The 14499-nt window shown below is 29.4% G+C and overlaps 2 protein-coding genes across 2 annotated transcripts; both read right to left on the bottom strand.

The window, feature by feature from the left end:
* Nucleotides 1-1385: 1385 nt before the first annotated feature.
* Nucleotides 1386-7322, bottom strand: LOC123654079 (leucine-rich repeat transmembrane neuronal protein 2). Its single transcript, XM_045590043.1, has 3 exons — nt 7104-7322; nt 3740-3979; nt 1386-3106 (listed from the first exon to the last, which is right to left on the bottom strand). Exons 1-3 carry the CDS (start codon nt 7320-7322, stop codon nt 2342-2344), a joined length of 1224 nt encoding a protein of 407 aa, XP_045445999.1. The 3' UTR covers nt 1386-2341.
* Nucleotides 7323-7512: 190 nt separating this feature from the next.
* Nucleotides 7513-14109, bottom strand: LOC123670014. The gene is made up of 6 exons (XM_045603513.1): nt 13731-14109; nt 13458-13643; nt 13194-13320; nt 12087-12244; nt 8905-9009; nt 7513-7969 (listed from the first exon to the last, which is right to left on the bottom strand). The coding sequence occupies exons 1-6, from the start codon at nt 13776-13778 to the stop codon at nt 7814-7816; spliced, it is 780 nt and encodes a 259-aa protein (XP_045459469.1). The 5' UTR covers nt 13779-14109; the 3' UTR covers nt 7513-7813.
* Between the last annotated feature and the right edge of the window lie 390 nt (nt 14110-14499).

The raw sequence follows: 14499 nt of genomic DNA, 5'->3' as shown, positions 1-14499 counted from the left end.
TATTTCTATTTTACTTAATTAAATATAATTAATTAAATGTAACTATGTATATAAGGTTTGATACTCCTTAAATAATAATTATCAAAATATAAAAATCATCCCGAGCGCTTCAGGACACGGAATGAAATAAAAATAAATAATACAAAATCAAAGGGTCATCTGCGGTCCGAATGTTTTCAAAGCCAGTTAAAATATCGTTCGATCTTGCAGAAAGACGTGCAGCAGATAGCAAACAAACAAGATACTACGAAAAAATGATGGGTTTTGTTTACGTTTGGTATCTCTTCTCGTTGAACAGACTTTAGGTTTATTACTTTTGTTGGGAATTATCGTTAATTTTATTATGAATTCCCTAAATGCAAATTATAAAACGTTTATGTGTGATCAAATTATTTATTTACTAAAATTGTTTATAAATCTGTATAATTTTAATTACCACTAAAGTATTTAATGTTATAATCAAATTTCAAATGAAATATATATATTTTTAATTTAAATTATAGAATTATAGAATCGTATCGGCTATGTAGTATGAAATATTCAATTTAATTTTAGTAGATCTAAAAAATTATTTTTACAAAAATGCCATGATGTGCCTGATGACGAATAAATTACAAATAGGACTTGTAAGTTAATATGTACAAAGTAATTGTAAGTATTTTTTGCAGTGATACAAATTACATAGTGGATTATATTTTTTGTAGTGTATTATTTATTCTTTTACAAATATTTGAATGCTCGAGTAATGTTCATTTAAAAATATGATAATTTTTATTTTTATATGTTATCTATCTATCATTCTTTAATTTATTCTAATGAGTGTTTTTGTTTTTTCTAAAGCTATCAAATTAATTTTTATAACTATTTACATAGGATTAAAATCATTATTTTACAATATAATTTATAATATTTTTACGTTCCTTTAGATTAATATATACAAATGTGTAATAAAATTATTTCAAAGAGCAAAAAACTAATTTCATACTATTTTACATTCCCGTTTACGTGTTAATCATATTTAGATGTAAGCTTTTGTGTGTAAATTGACAACCGATTTTATAAGTATTTTTATAATTAAAATATTTCTTTAGATTTATATAATTATTATTTCAGTAACCTACAATGGTGAAATAATGCCATGAAAATGCCATAAAGTATTTTGATGCAATTATTGCCATGAGGTTGTGTTATATTATGTACAAAAATCTATTTAGTTACCTATATCATCGATTAGTTTATAAAGAATTTATATTAAATTCTATTTTACGAGTCTGACTAAACATAATTTTATATTAATTTAAAATCATTAATTACGTAAAAATGTGATAATGGTATTTATGAAGTAAATAAAATATTATATACTTTTGCTTATTTTTCTTTATTTCATTTCAACTATAAATACAAAATTGTCTTAAAAGTAAATAAAAACAATATTAAAATACTATCTTATAGTTTTTTGCTTAAAGTTGCAGTTGATGTTGGATCACAAACCGTTAACTACTTTTCCTTAAATCTACACTAAAACAGCACAAATGTCGAGAGAAAATAGACTTACATATATCAAATGCGTTGCTAAGCAACATCATAATTAAAATGAACACGTCTCTTTCATACTTACAATTATACAATTAAAAAAATCACATTGAGTAACAAGTATTACTTAGGTACTATAATACACAGTTCAGAATGTTTTTAATTTACCTTATACATACCTATTCTTAAATTATTTCTTACTGTAATACTGAAGCTGACTTATGCTAGCAAGTCTATGTACATATGTATAAGATCGCCAAAAACGCAGAAAAATATTTATGGAAATTTCCGCAAATGCCTCAATCAGATACAAAACTATATGAAATTAATTTTAGACAAATTAGACGTTACTTTTAATAGATAAGAGTAATAAGCAATAATAGGAAACTTCAATTCGAATAATCACAATAATTAAATAAATCTAACTGAACATTGCCTGTCTATACAAAATTATACTCCAGTAATTGCCTGATACCATACGTTAGTGTCGTGGAAGCAAAATGATGATTTATTTTGGTTTCCTTTGTCTGAAGTTTTTTTTTTTTTTTTTTTTTTTTAAGAAAAAAAGTGGAAAATGACAAATAATATTTCACACACGGAAACCACTTGATAAATTTTACCAATACGTAGTACATGCAGCCTTTTTCTGCGCAGCACAACAAAAGACTTTGTGTCAAGAAATACAAGTTAATTATATTAAATAATAAACAAATTTTATATACAGTATGGCGGACAAGGAACGACCTAATTTAACAATGAGTAAAAAGCACTTAAATTCTAGTTAATAAAGTTATATATATTCTAAAAATTATGTACTTAAACGGCATTCGTTATAAGGCGGTGGAGGTGTTTCCGACCTATCTTCAATGCGTATTGCGTCAACATGCAAGCCAGCGGCGCCATACGATGGAAAAGGTGGAGCTCTGTCAGGTAGTGATAATTCTCTACGATATACAGGTGGAGTTTCGAAGTCTGGATTTGAAACATGGCTCCTAAGTAGATTAGTTCTCATATCCCCATCTCTTTGTCTCCTTCTTTGTCGTTCCTGACCGCTCTTACAAAACGACGGAAAGCAACACCCCATTAACCAAATGTAAGTTATGAATGCACCGATCGTTAGACCTATTTCGAGGCCAATAATAAAAGCTTGAACGGCTGAAAAATCTCGATCAAATTTTTGAAATGGCGTCAACATTAGCGTCTTGTTTGTTTTATCTTTAATAGTGTTATTCTTTTCGATAGTTACATTCCATACTTTTACAATATCAACGCTATCTCTGTTAGGAACCAATGAAATCATCTTCTCGGACATTTTCGGTAATTTCTTTGTACATTTTTTTTCATATTTGATGTTGTGAGAAGTAATCCAAGTTTCGACGGCGATGAAGTCAGGGTTGCATTGCCAATAATCATTTCTTAATTCTATTCTATCTAGTTTTCTTAATGGTCGTATTACGTCCAAATTGAATGTGATCATATAATTTTCACTAAGATCTAGTTTTTTTAAGTTGGGCAGTCTATTAAATAGACGCTCAGGTAATGACTTAATACGGCAATCATTAAGATTTAAAACCTGAAAAAAAAAATAGCAACTGTTAATCTATAATATAAAAATGAGTCGCTGAATGTGTTGCTAAGCGCAAAACTCGAGAACGGTTGGACCGATTTCGCTAATTCTTTTTTTTAAATATTCCTTGAAGTACGAGGATGGTTCTTACGGAGAGAAAAATTCTAAAAAAAATAATTAAATTTTCTGAAAAAGTCTAAAAACAACACTTTTCTATACTCCCATACAAAAGATTTGTGATAATACTTAAAAGTCACTGTTAGGCGATACGAAGTTCGCCGGGTCAGCTAGTACGACATAAAAATATGTATAAATGAGCAGATTATTTTATCGAATACGATATAACTGCTTTTTAAATTATTGTTTCATACATTTATTCGTAGGTTAATTAAATTGAAACAATTTTCAGTTTTAATGGATCAATTTTCATCTTTATTTCGTTGGCAAAGTGTTAATGGTGGCTATGATTTATACCCTTATAAAAAACGTATTTTTTTGTTTGTTTTTTTCGGTGATTGTTGTTAATTTAATATAAATTATGAAAAATAAACGTTAATAAAATTTAATTAACTTATAATTTCAAGTTATGAGCTATCAATATTATGAAAAATCATAAAAAATGAGCAATGTTATACACACCTCTAACTTTGGGTGTATTATAAACGGTTCATTCTTCAGTTTCTCGAAAACGTTCGACGACAAGTCCAATATTTGTAGTTCTGGTGTATCCCAGAATAAGTCTGAAGGTATAAACCTTAGTCTATTGTTACTGATATCTAAGTTCACCAATTTGTCCAGACCAGAAAATGCGTGTAGTCCAATCCAAAATATTAGATTATATGATAAATCCAATCTTTGAAGGTTGGTGTAGCCAACAGTCTGTAAGAGAAAAACACAAATTTAGTATTATTAATTCTTGTTAACACATTCCATCCCATGTGTGTATGTACATGGGAAGGTATATCAAACAAATTATTGACCACAAATAGGGTCATTGCGCCTGTTCGCGTCCACCGCCCAATTCGCGTCCATTTTACGGATCTCACTTTGAAAAGTCTCGAAATTAAGTATACTAAGACGCCAATAAGTCGAAAAATAATTACCGGCTAATACCTCAATGTATAAGAGGCACGTACGCATAGACAAAAGTTCCGTGCATCCAAGCAATCCTGGGTAAAAAAAATAGTTAGTGAGGGCTGTTCAACAAGAGAGCGCGAAGGCACGGAATAATGAGAAGAAAATAGTGGGCAGCGGTTCGTTTGAAGGTGAGTCTTTTATTGTTTTATGTCTATTTTGGATACATAGCTGTTTCTAGGCGTTGGTTATGATAAAAGGAATTATAATAATTATGAATTTGCTTATTTTTTTTATAGTTAATAGTTAAAATAAGGTGGACGCGAACTGCTACACCGAATTTATAAAACTTCCACTTTGCGTCCGCAGTGGACGCAAACTATACCTAAAGGGATTAATAATAAAACTAAATCGCGTCCATTTTTTAAATTAATTCTATAAGTTTAATACATAAAACTAAAAGTTTAATACCTATTCTACTTTGAATGAAATAAGTAATTTCTTTCTTATTTTTTTTTTTCTATTTAAGATGAGTTCTTTGCAGATAAGAAAGAAGAAGGAAAAAAGAACATACACAAAGGAAGATTTAAGGGAAGATTTGCAAGAGAAGAAGAAATCGGTAAGACAAGCACCTATGCAAAAAATATGCTATTTCGATATTGGACAAAATCAGTGGGTGCAGACCAAGAGGGTACAAAACTTATCTACACAAATAAATAAAATTGGAGTGTCTGTTTGTAATATTAAAGTAACACCTTTTTACTAAATGTATATTGATTTATACACGGTACATATACCAAAATAAGCAATCTCTTTACTGTATGATGCCCTAATAAGAAGTCAGCTTGAGTATAATGCGGTAGTATGGTCTCCACATGAAGTCAAATACAGTCTCATACTGGAACGTGTTCAAAATAAATTCACCAGGTTTCTTTACCATAGGCTTTATGGCGTGTATCCCTTGATGTATCCAACATTGTTTGTATTGGGCATGGTTGGATACAAGTTGGAGACTAAGAGAGAGCTGGCTCTGGCAACTTATATTTTAAATTATTCCGCGTTGTTGTCAATAATCCAGGGGTACTTCAGTGGATAGGTTTGAGCGTACCCGATAGGTATCATCTACAACGAAGACAGCGACCGAGCTTATTTGCAGTACCCCACGGCAGAACCGAGCTAGTGCGCAACGGTCCCCTTGCTCGTTCAGTCAGAACGCTAAACTTGGTGGCTGAAACACTAGACCTTTTTTCTTGTTCGTGGAATGAATTCGCAAAAGTTACTTTGTATATAATATGTTATGAGAAATGAATTTAATATTTTTATATTTATTATTGTTTTGTTTTTAGTATTATGTTCAAGTCAGCCAATTCTTTTTTAATTATAGTTTACATTTTTTTCCTTTCGCTTTTTGTCTCCTTTACTATGTCTAATGAATTGGGTTATGCCTGTAATATTAGATGTAAGAAAATAAATAAATAAATAAAAACATTTTTTAGAATTTTTGTCTGTCTGTCTGTTTGCTCCGGCTAATCACTGAAACGACTGGACTGATTTTGACGTTACCATCTAGATAGCTAATGAAATAAGGAGTAAATTAGGCTACTTTTATTTTAGAAATTTATTTATTTTGTAATTCTACGAACAGAACAATTTTTTTTTTATTATAATTATAATTATAATTCCACGCGGATGAAGTCGCGAGCACAGCTAGTATCAAATAAAACCAAGTAACGAAGAAGAAAACAGCGGTATTATTAATATTTAATGCGAATGGAGATATGTGTGCACCTCGTATTTGGTTTCCATAATTATTATTAATCAAGGCTGATCTTTGTGGTGCTGTGTGCTTAAGAATATAAACACCCCCTCTTTTCCCGTGGGTGTCGTAAGAGGCGATTAAGTTCCTCTACTACCTCGGAACTTAAAAAGCCGACCGATGGCGGGATATCCATCCAACTGCTGGCTTTGAAATACACAGGACGAAGACGGGCAGCAGCGTCTTCGGTACGACAATGCCAGGCCTGTGGTCACCAACCCGTCAGCCCAGCGTGGTGACTATGAGCAAAACACAGGAGTGAACTTGTCAAGGCCTATGTCCAGTTTAATTTTAAGTTCTATCAATGTTTAGAAGAATAAATAGGTGTATTATTTTCTTTATAGTGATTTATTAATGTTAATGTGTTGATTTTTAAATAACTATAATTCTTCAATAAATAAATTATTAAAATCCAATGTCTCTTTAGATTATCATAAAAATACCACCTCTTTATTCCTTTTCTAAGCTGGTGGACGCGAAGTGGTCCAGCGGGTGGACGCAAATTGGATTTTATGGACGCAAACTGGGTAAATCGCCTAATTCTGACGTTTGTATTTAAATAAAATAATAACAAGATGTTTCGAACATAACTGAAAATTAATCTTTAAATAGACTATATAATGAACACAGTAAATAAATTTTTCATAGAAATTAGTGCGGGGTCATTTTTATTTTCTTCTTCAAACTTGCCAACTGCACTAAGTGGACGCGAACAGGCGCAATGACCCTAATATATTTCTAAACATAAATGTGAAGTACATTTTTATACTTTTGTTAATCACAAGTAGCTCATACCTTTATAATCATTTTTTATCTTCTAGAAAAGTTTCGTAATACCTATTTCAATTGCTTATTATGAACACAATCTAAATCATGATTTAACAACAAAGACTAACAAAAATTATATTAAAATAAAATATAAACTCTCCCGAATTAGACCACCTATTATTTTTTATAATCTATTATCATAGCATAACTTACATTGTTATGAAATGCGTAAGAGCGGAAAAGCTATATTACATATATACAATTATACATAGATCATAAATCATATCAATAAATAAAGTAAAAAAAAAACAAGATACCTTTATCTATGTATATTTACAAACTTACCTTAAAACAGAAGTTTTCAAGTTCACTTATGACATTTCTAGTCAAACTGTAAATTTGCACTTCCTTAGGCACACCCACATCCACACTCACAATTTTTTGGTCAACACACGTAGCCCTGTTTAGGCCGTCTGTCATATCACAGTCGCATTGTTTAGGACAAAGGGTACTTTGACAACTGCTAATCGTTGCAAATATCACGAAAAATACTAAGACCAACATTGTTCTTTACAAATAAACAGAATTATCGCACTCTGATTTAACTATGCACTAAAACTTGTGATCTGACACATTCAAGTAGAAATGGGACAGCGTTGGATGATCTGATAAACTGATAACGGCACGATATGATAACGTAGTTGTCTTTGCGACTGCGAGGTAAATACTAAAGTTGAAATGAAAGTTCGACCACTATTTATTCGAAATAAACTTTATTTGTACATCATTAATTAATTACGTTATAGAAGTACATTAATGAAAATCGATTACTTTAGTAAATTTTATTTAAACACTTTAATTAGTTATCAACTAATCACTAAAGACTTGACAAATTGACATTAATACTGATTATAGTCATTACAAATATTCACAAAGACATTCTCTTATTAATATTAATTTTATTACTGAAACTTTAATACTGATTAATATTGTCGATTGAAATATTTACTATAACATGATTTTTTTTTTAAATTATTGTAGACTAATGATTGTCATTAGCTAAAGAGATTCGTACTATGTCGGTGTTGAGTCACGGCTGTAGAAAAACATCTTTTCATTGTATAATCGATACTCATAATGGCATTTCTTAGATCGTATGCTGAAGCATTAATTGTTTCAAATGTACCGGCCAATTTGTCGACAGCTATGGCCTGAAAATTAATGTAGAATATTATATGTACCCTGTTAATAACTACTAACTAAATATGTTATTTTCGCAACATTTACTTGTACACCTAACACTTGTTAGATATAATGAATATTTCATTAACTGTTTATACATTCTTTTCTTTAAATATAAGCCAAAAACTAAATATTTGGCGATATTCAGGCTATACAACTAACTCTAATATTTGTTAATAAAAAGACATTAGCAGTTACAGAGACTGCCGATAGAAATGAAAACTTAGAACTTTAAGTATTAAAGTTGAAATTTCATAATGTTCGAATTAAAATTATATGTACCTATAATATTGTACAATACGTCAGCTGTATAGCTACAGATATACTGCTATATGCGTGTCGGTGACGCGAACGCACGAGATTTTCCCCTACCAAAAAGTGGTCAACGCGGCTAAGAAGTTTTCACTTCAAAAACTGTATCAGGCGCAGTTTGCTTATGAAGAATGAACTACTAAACATATAAATAAATATTTAATTTTCTATATTCTTCTATTTTTAAACCTTACATTTTGCCTGATCAGATTATGAGATACATACATTTATATTATTTTACACATTTATGAATATTCAGTACCAGCTTTTATATATAATCTTTAAAAAACTCTGGTTCAAAGATAAAACATACATACATAGGTAATGTAAAGATAAAACGTGCACCAGTTTTCAAGTTAGATCTTCAGAAAAACAACCGCGACCATCATTACTACATTAAATTACATTCAGTAGTTTTTGCGTCACGTAGGACAAACATACAGACAGGCGGACAAAAATTCTAGAAATAATATATTTTTGGCTTCTACTTGCCCTATATATAAAGACCCACCATATATTTTTTTATACATATCTTCTACACATAGACACAAATCAGTTACAGTTTTGCAGTGAGAATAGATTACGGACTTACCTGTTTATGTGATGCTTCTGCTATTCTTTCCATTGCTTTTGAGTTGTTGACAGTAGCTTTTGCTATTTGCGTCAAGGCTGAAGCCTGCTGATCCATAACTTCCACCTAAACATGAGTTTTTAATATATATATCCATATATACTACTCTTAATATATAAAATTCTCGTGTCACAATGTTATTTACTATATTATCCGAAACGGCTGGACCGATTTTTATGAAATTTGTGTGCATATTGGGTAGGTCTAAGAATCGGACAACATCTATTTTTCATTCCATTAAGTTATAAGGGGGGGGGGGGTGTATTAATGGGGGTAAGCATATATGGGCAAGCAACGTTTGCGGGGTCAGATATTATTTTAAAAAAGGCCCTTTTCAATATCTATACTAATATTATAAAGAGGTAAAATTTCTAACTTTATTTGTTTGTAGTGGGTAATCTTCACAAATATTGGTTAATATTGCTACGCTATTCAGGGGTGATATAGGCTATACTTTATTGTTATTGAAAAAATATCAGTAAAAAATAATAGTATACGTAAATCAAGTCGGAGAAATGAGAGGGCGATGAAAACTACTACGAGTATACATTTGCATCACAAAAATAATTAAGAGCCATTTCACATAAATCGGTAGCAAACTGCAAAATTGTAATATTTTGACATCGTTAATCTCAGTGTTGGATGCAATAATGTAATTTATATTCTTGAAATATAATAGAGCAACCTATGTTGTAGTAGGATAGTCAGATCAGAATTTTGATTTATATTATGTGTATAAAATTATTAACATTTTCATCAGCCTCTTCCCTGGGTAAACGGTCGCAATGTATACTTTGAAGTCCTACTTTTCAATAACATCTACGTTGAAACCGTTTAAAAAAATATCGTAATATGTGGAATATAATTTAGTTGAATACTAGAACGGATTTTATTCCATTTGTATCTCTATTAATCGATAAAAAAAAATTAGTTACGAATATTTTCCGAATAAGTACAATTTTAAAAGCGATATTTTTCTTAGAAAACTAAGAAATTTTAACGAACTATCTTCATCAAAGTAAACTTACATAATTAAAGAATACAAAAAAAAAAATAATTAAAATATGTAATTATTTTTAATACATTTTGTATTAAATAATAAAAAGATGGTATATATTACCACGCATCAAGCCCAGTAAATCAGTCGAGCGCCAGCGCTCTTAGAGGTAAGTTGCACGCCAAATTCTGCGCAGCCGTCTCTTTCGCTCACACGCGCCAAGCGCCTGTTGTTATAGTGTGATAAACCGCATTTGATACTTTCATAAAAATAAAAACATATTACGAAAATGACTGTAAATAATATAATGATAATTTCTGTAAACAAATGTATGATTTAATTTTTTTTCTCACATTATCAATACAAATAGTCATTTCAATCTGTTTGTCTTGTTATTTGTTAATTAATATGTTTGTCGGTGTCATTGAGTTTATAAAAAATTGAAAACGGCAAAATTTGATGGTCTACTTTCATCCAAAACTATGCAATTCACATTCACACACAGATTTTCTGGGGCATAATAATATGCTATTTTATTCATATCGTAAATATTAGATTCATTCGTAAACTCAAATTCTATTACTACTCTATTGTTGCATAAAATTGATTTTTTATTTTTATTTTAAATTTATTGACTGTTGTTATATAACATACTTGAAATTTTTAACAAATTAATTATGTAAAAAACATTTTATACCATAGTTATTAATTTTTATTATACATTAGAAAATGATCAAGATGGTATTTTGGTTGTCACACTATACTAACTAGAACAAAGATCCCGCGGCTCGTACGACTCGCGCGATGCGACCAAATTTACCTAAACTTGCAGAGCGAAAAATCGTGAAATGGCTCTTAACACCCAACGAAGTGGGCACGGATCGGCTAGTATATAATAATATGGAATATGGGTCATAATAAATTCCTCATTTTATAATTATAATAAATGTAACTCTGTAGAATCTTAGGGCAAATATAAGACTCAGTGTAATTACGATAAAATTATACGTAAACAAATAGGTATTAACATAATCACTAGTTCAAATATTTTAAGAAAACAAATAATTCAATTTTTACTATCAAAACTTGTAATTACTTATCAACTCCTACATCCAACAATGTACAATTTCCTATCCATAAATAAAAGAGTGATAGTTATATGTACCTATGTTTATATATTTTATAAAACAGCATTACTATATTAAGACATTTAATTCGGGCATAATTAGTACTGACACAAAATAATGTATCATAAATTCTATTTATTTAATTATTTATAAAAAGGTTGCTAATAGAGATAATTAATTTACCAATAATTAGCAACAACCACAATATGAAAAATTAAAACTTACAAAAACAATATCTGCAAATTTTATATATTTATATATACTAGTGGTCGCGCAATGGTCGAAATTCGACCATATGTATAACTAAACTAATAGATAATTATATTGTAATAAATAAATTTATTCCGGATATGTTTGATATTCAGTAAAGACAAACAACATTAATCTATAAACTATAATATATTCTCAATTTGACCACGGACTTTAACAATAAACAAAAAAGTATGCGTCTGTGTGTCAAATACATAGTAGTGTGTAATGTTTTTTTACTGATTTAATGTATTTTTTGAGGATATTTTTAAAAAAACATTAGCATTTTGCACACCTCTCTTCCTTCTTCCTTTCGTGAAATTTTTGCTTCACATATCATTACATAGTATAAAACAAGGTCGCTTCCCACTATCTGTATGCTTAAATCTTTAAAATAACGCAACGGATTTTGATGCGGTTTCCTTTAGTAAATAAATAGTAGAGGAACACTAAGTTTTTGCCATTGTGCAAAGCCAGGGAGGGGGTCACTAGTAATTATATAAATATATTTATTGAACTTATACATATTTCTTTGTATACATATAATATAATAATTGTACACCTGTAAATGATGAATATACTATTTCTGGAAAAGCAGATCACTAGTGGCCACACTCTGGTAACCTAATTTCCGTTTTTTTTTTCTATCGCAATGTTAATTAACTTGGTGTACAATAGAGTTATTATTATGATTATATATAATAATTCAAGTAACTAAAAATAAAAAAATAATAATTTTTTTACACAAAATCATAAAAAAAAATATTTACCATTTTTTCCATAATATTCATATGGCGTTCATCAGTTTCAGTTGACAGTAGCCGACTTGTATCCTGAATTTCTATATCACTTTCATCTTTACTAAATATATCGTCCCCAGAATCATTATCTCCATTGCATGGCTCTTTTTTTACTGCTTTATGTCTATCTAAAATAAATAAAAGTTGTAAAATATAAACGAAAAACGGCTGGTCGGGATCGACTGAGAAGACCATGGTTCAAATCCCCGTGTCTACAGATCGATTTTTTTTCTAATTGCACTCATGATTTTTGATTTCAATAACCAGTTCATTTATTATTTGTTTATTATTCAGTTTTATCATTATGTTGGTGAAATCGGAAAATATTATTCATAATTTATCAATTTGTAATTTGTAGTTAAATACGATTTTCAAAAAATACCATTTACTAAAAATAACTGATACAGATTAGAAAACCACATATTAAAATAATAATGATGTTGCATTAGCATTTTTTTAGAATACTTTTTAATTTTCAAAACTATTTCAGTGCACTTTCCACAATTCTATCTAAAAATAATTAAAAGTAAACTCATTTGTAATAAACCCATTTGGTAATTGGCTACATTAGTAAACTTTATGTAAACATGTTAATGATAACTAATCACTAAAGACTTGTCAAATAGACCTTAATACTGAATATAATCATTTCAAATATTCACAGACATTCTTTTATTACTATTGATTATTGAAACTTTAGTATTGATTAATATTGTCATTTGATATTTTTACATTTTTTTTTCTATTATTGAAAACTAATAATTGTTATTAGCTAAAGAGATTTGTATTATGCAGATGCTGTGTCACCGCTGTAGAAAAACATTTTTCAGTATTTTTTCAGTGTTCATTTGAACTCATTTGTAATAGTAAAAAAAAGCCATTTACAAAAGACCTTATTATTATTACTGGATATATTAGACAACTTAAAATTAATCATCTGAAAACATTTATTTAAAAAAAAAACTAATTTCAGATTTTTGCTAATTATCTCTTATCTCATGTTATCTTTTATGTCTATTGGCAAAGTATTATATGATGACTATCTAAGATTTAGATGGTTGAAATTAAATTACTCACTGGCTGTCTTCCCTGTAAAACATATGTTTAATATCTTCCGCTCTAAAGGTGTGAGTTTATCTTGGGATTTTCCTTCATTGTAATGTTTATGTTTTAACATAACACTTCTTCTTTTATCTGACCAAAACTATAAAATGAAACTTACACATAAATAGTGAACTAAGTATTGTATTCAATATCAAATTTATAATAATTAACTAAACAATTTTTAAGTTATTTTCAATCTGTGTTAAGCTGAAATTATTCAGAGCTAATGAATTCTACCTTTATCCAGCCTTTAGTGGATTTCATAGCTCCCTTCATTGAGTTGGCAGTGTTAGAGAGCTCTATCCACAGTTTTTTAAATTTTTCGTGACTCATTCCATATCTTAGCTTTCTGTGTGCCAGATCAGGGTACTTTTGCATAAAATCTATTACAACCTTCACTTGTGCTAAAGAAGGTCTTGTCGGCTAAAAGTGAAGTTTTTTTATTAAATTGTTGCAAACGTTTGGTATATACAAGCTTTCAGCTATTAATTAAATAAATAAAATGCTTACACGTTCTGTACTTTCAGAATTTTCAGTATCCGTCAATATTTCTGCCATAATTTCTTTTTTTTTTATATTGGTATATTTGATTAAATATTTAACTTAAATATACTGTATAATTTTGTACTAAAATTATCTCTTCCCGGCTGTTCATGTGCGTTCTGAGCATCAAAATAATTTCAGTCTGTTTTTGCTTATATTAGAGCAATTAGAATACTTTATATTTATATGTCTCAAAGTTTACAATGATTATAAAAGCATACCACACATAAGGAATAGTATTTTTGGTACTTTTATGAGAAATAACAAATTAAATAAATAAAGAATAATACCGATTGTTTGACAGCTTCGACAATTGACATTACCTTTTACCTACATAAGCAACAAAGACCATGGGCGCATTCCACCTATAGTCTATTTCACGTAAGATGGGTACGGTGACACATGCCAAATTAACTCTATAGTGAGGTGACCGTGCATAATTAATTGATTTAATTCGATTATCGAGTACAAATGCGGTTAACCTTTAATCGATTATATAAAAAAAAATTTAACTGCTTATTAAAAATTAATCATTGCTATAGTGAATAAATAATATTTTAAGGGAATATTTGAAGGGTGTTAAACGCGAGAAATGAGTTATCGACAAACCCATTAACACAGCTCACGTGGCAAATTATTAGTCGTTCGCCTTTACCCTCCGGTACTTTAGTCGAAGAATGAGCAGTGTCGTCTGTCCATACTTTGCCAACAGTATGATTGGCGTTCAATCATGTCT

Source organism: Melitaea cinxia, chromosome 1 (genome assembly GCF_905220565.1).
Source record: "Melitaea cinxia chromosome 1, ilMelCinx1.1, whole genome shotgun sequence".
NCBI lineage: Eukaryota > Metazoa > Arthropoda > Insecta > Lepidoptera > Nymphalidae > Melitaea > Melitaea cinxia.
This window is presented reverse-complemented; position numbering and strand designations above follow the sequence as displayed.

Bases quoted from the DNA above. Each gene is read 5' to 3' on its own strand.
- LOC123670014 (XM_045603513.1), bottom strand. From the start codon at position 13,778: ATGGCAGAAATATTGACGGATACTGAAAATTCTGAAAGTACAGAACGT. The intron at 12,245-13,193 runs GTGAGTAATTTA...TATTTATTTTAG, and splicing joins TTTTACAGGGAAGACAGCCA to ATAGACATAAAGCAGTAAAA. The intron at 7,970-8,904 runs GTAAGTCCGTAA...ATTAATTTTCAG, and splicing joins CAGAAGCATCACATAAACAG to GCCATAGCTGTCGACAAATT.
- LOC123654079 (XM_045590043.1), bottom strand. From the start codon at position 7,322: ATGTTGGTCTTAGTATTTTTCGTGATATTTGCAACGATTAGCAGTTGT. The intron at 3,980-7,103 runs GTAAGTTTGTAA...TTTCTCTTACAG, and splicing joins TTGAAAACTTCTGTTTTAAG to ACTGTTGGCTACACCAACCT. The intron at 3,107-3,739 runs GTGTGTATAACA...TTTTTTTTTCAG, and splicing joins TAATACACCCAAAGTTAGAG to GTTTTAAATCTTAATGATTG.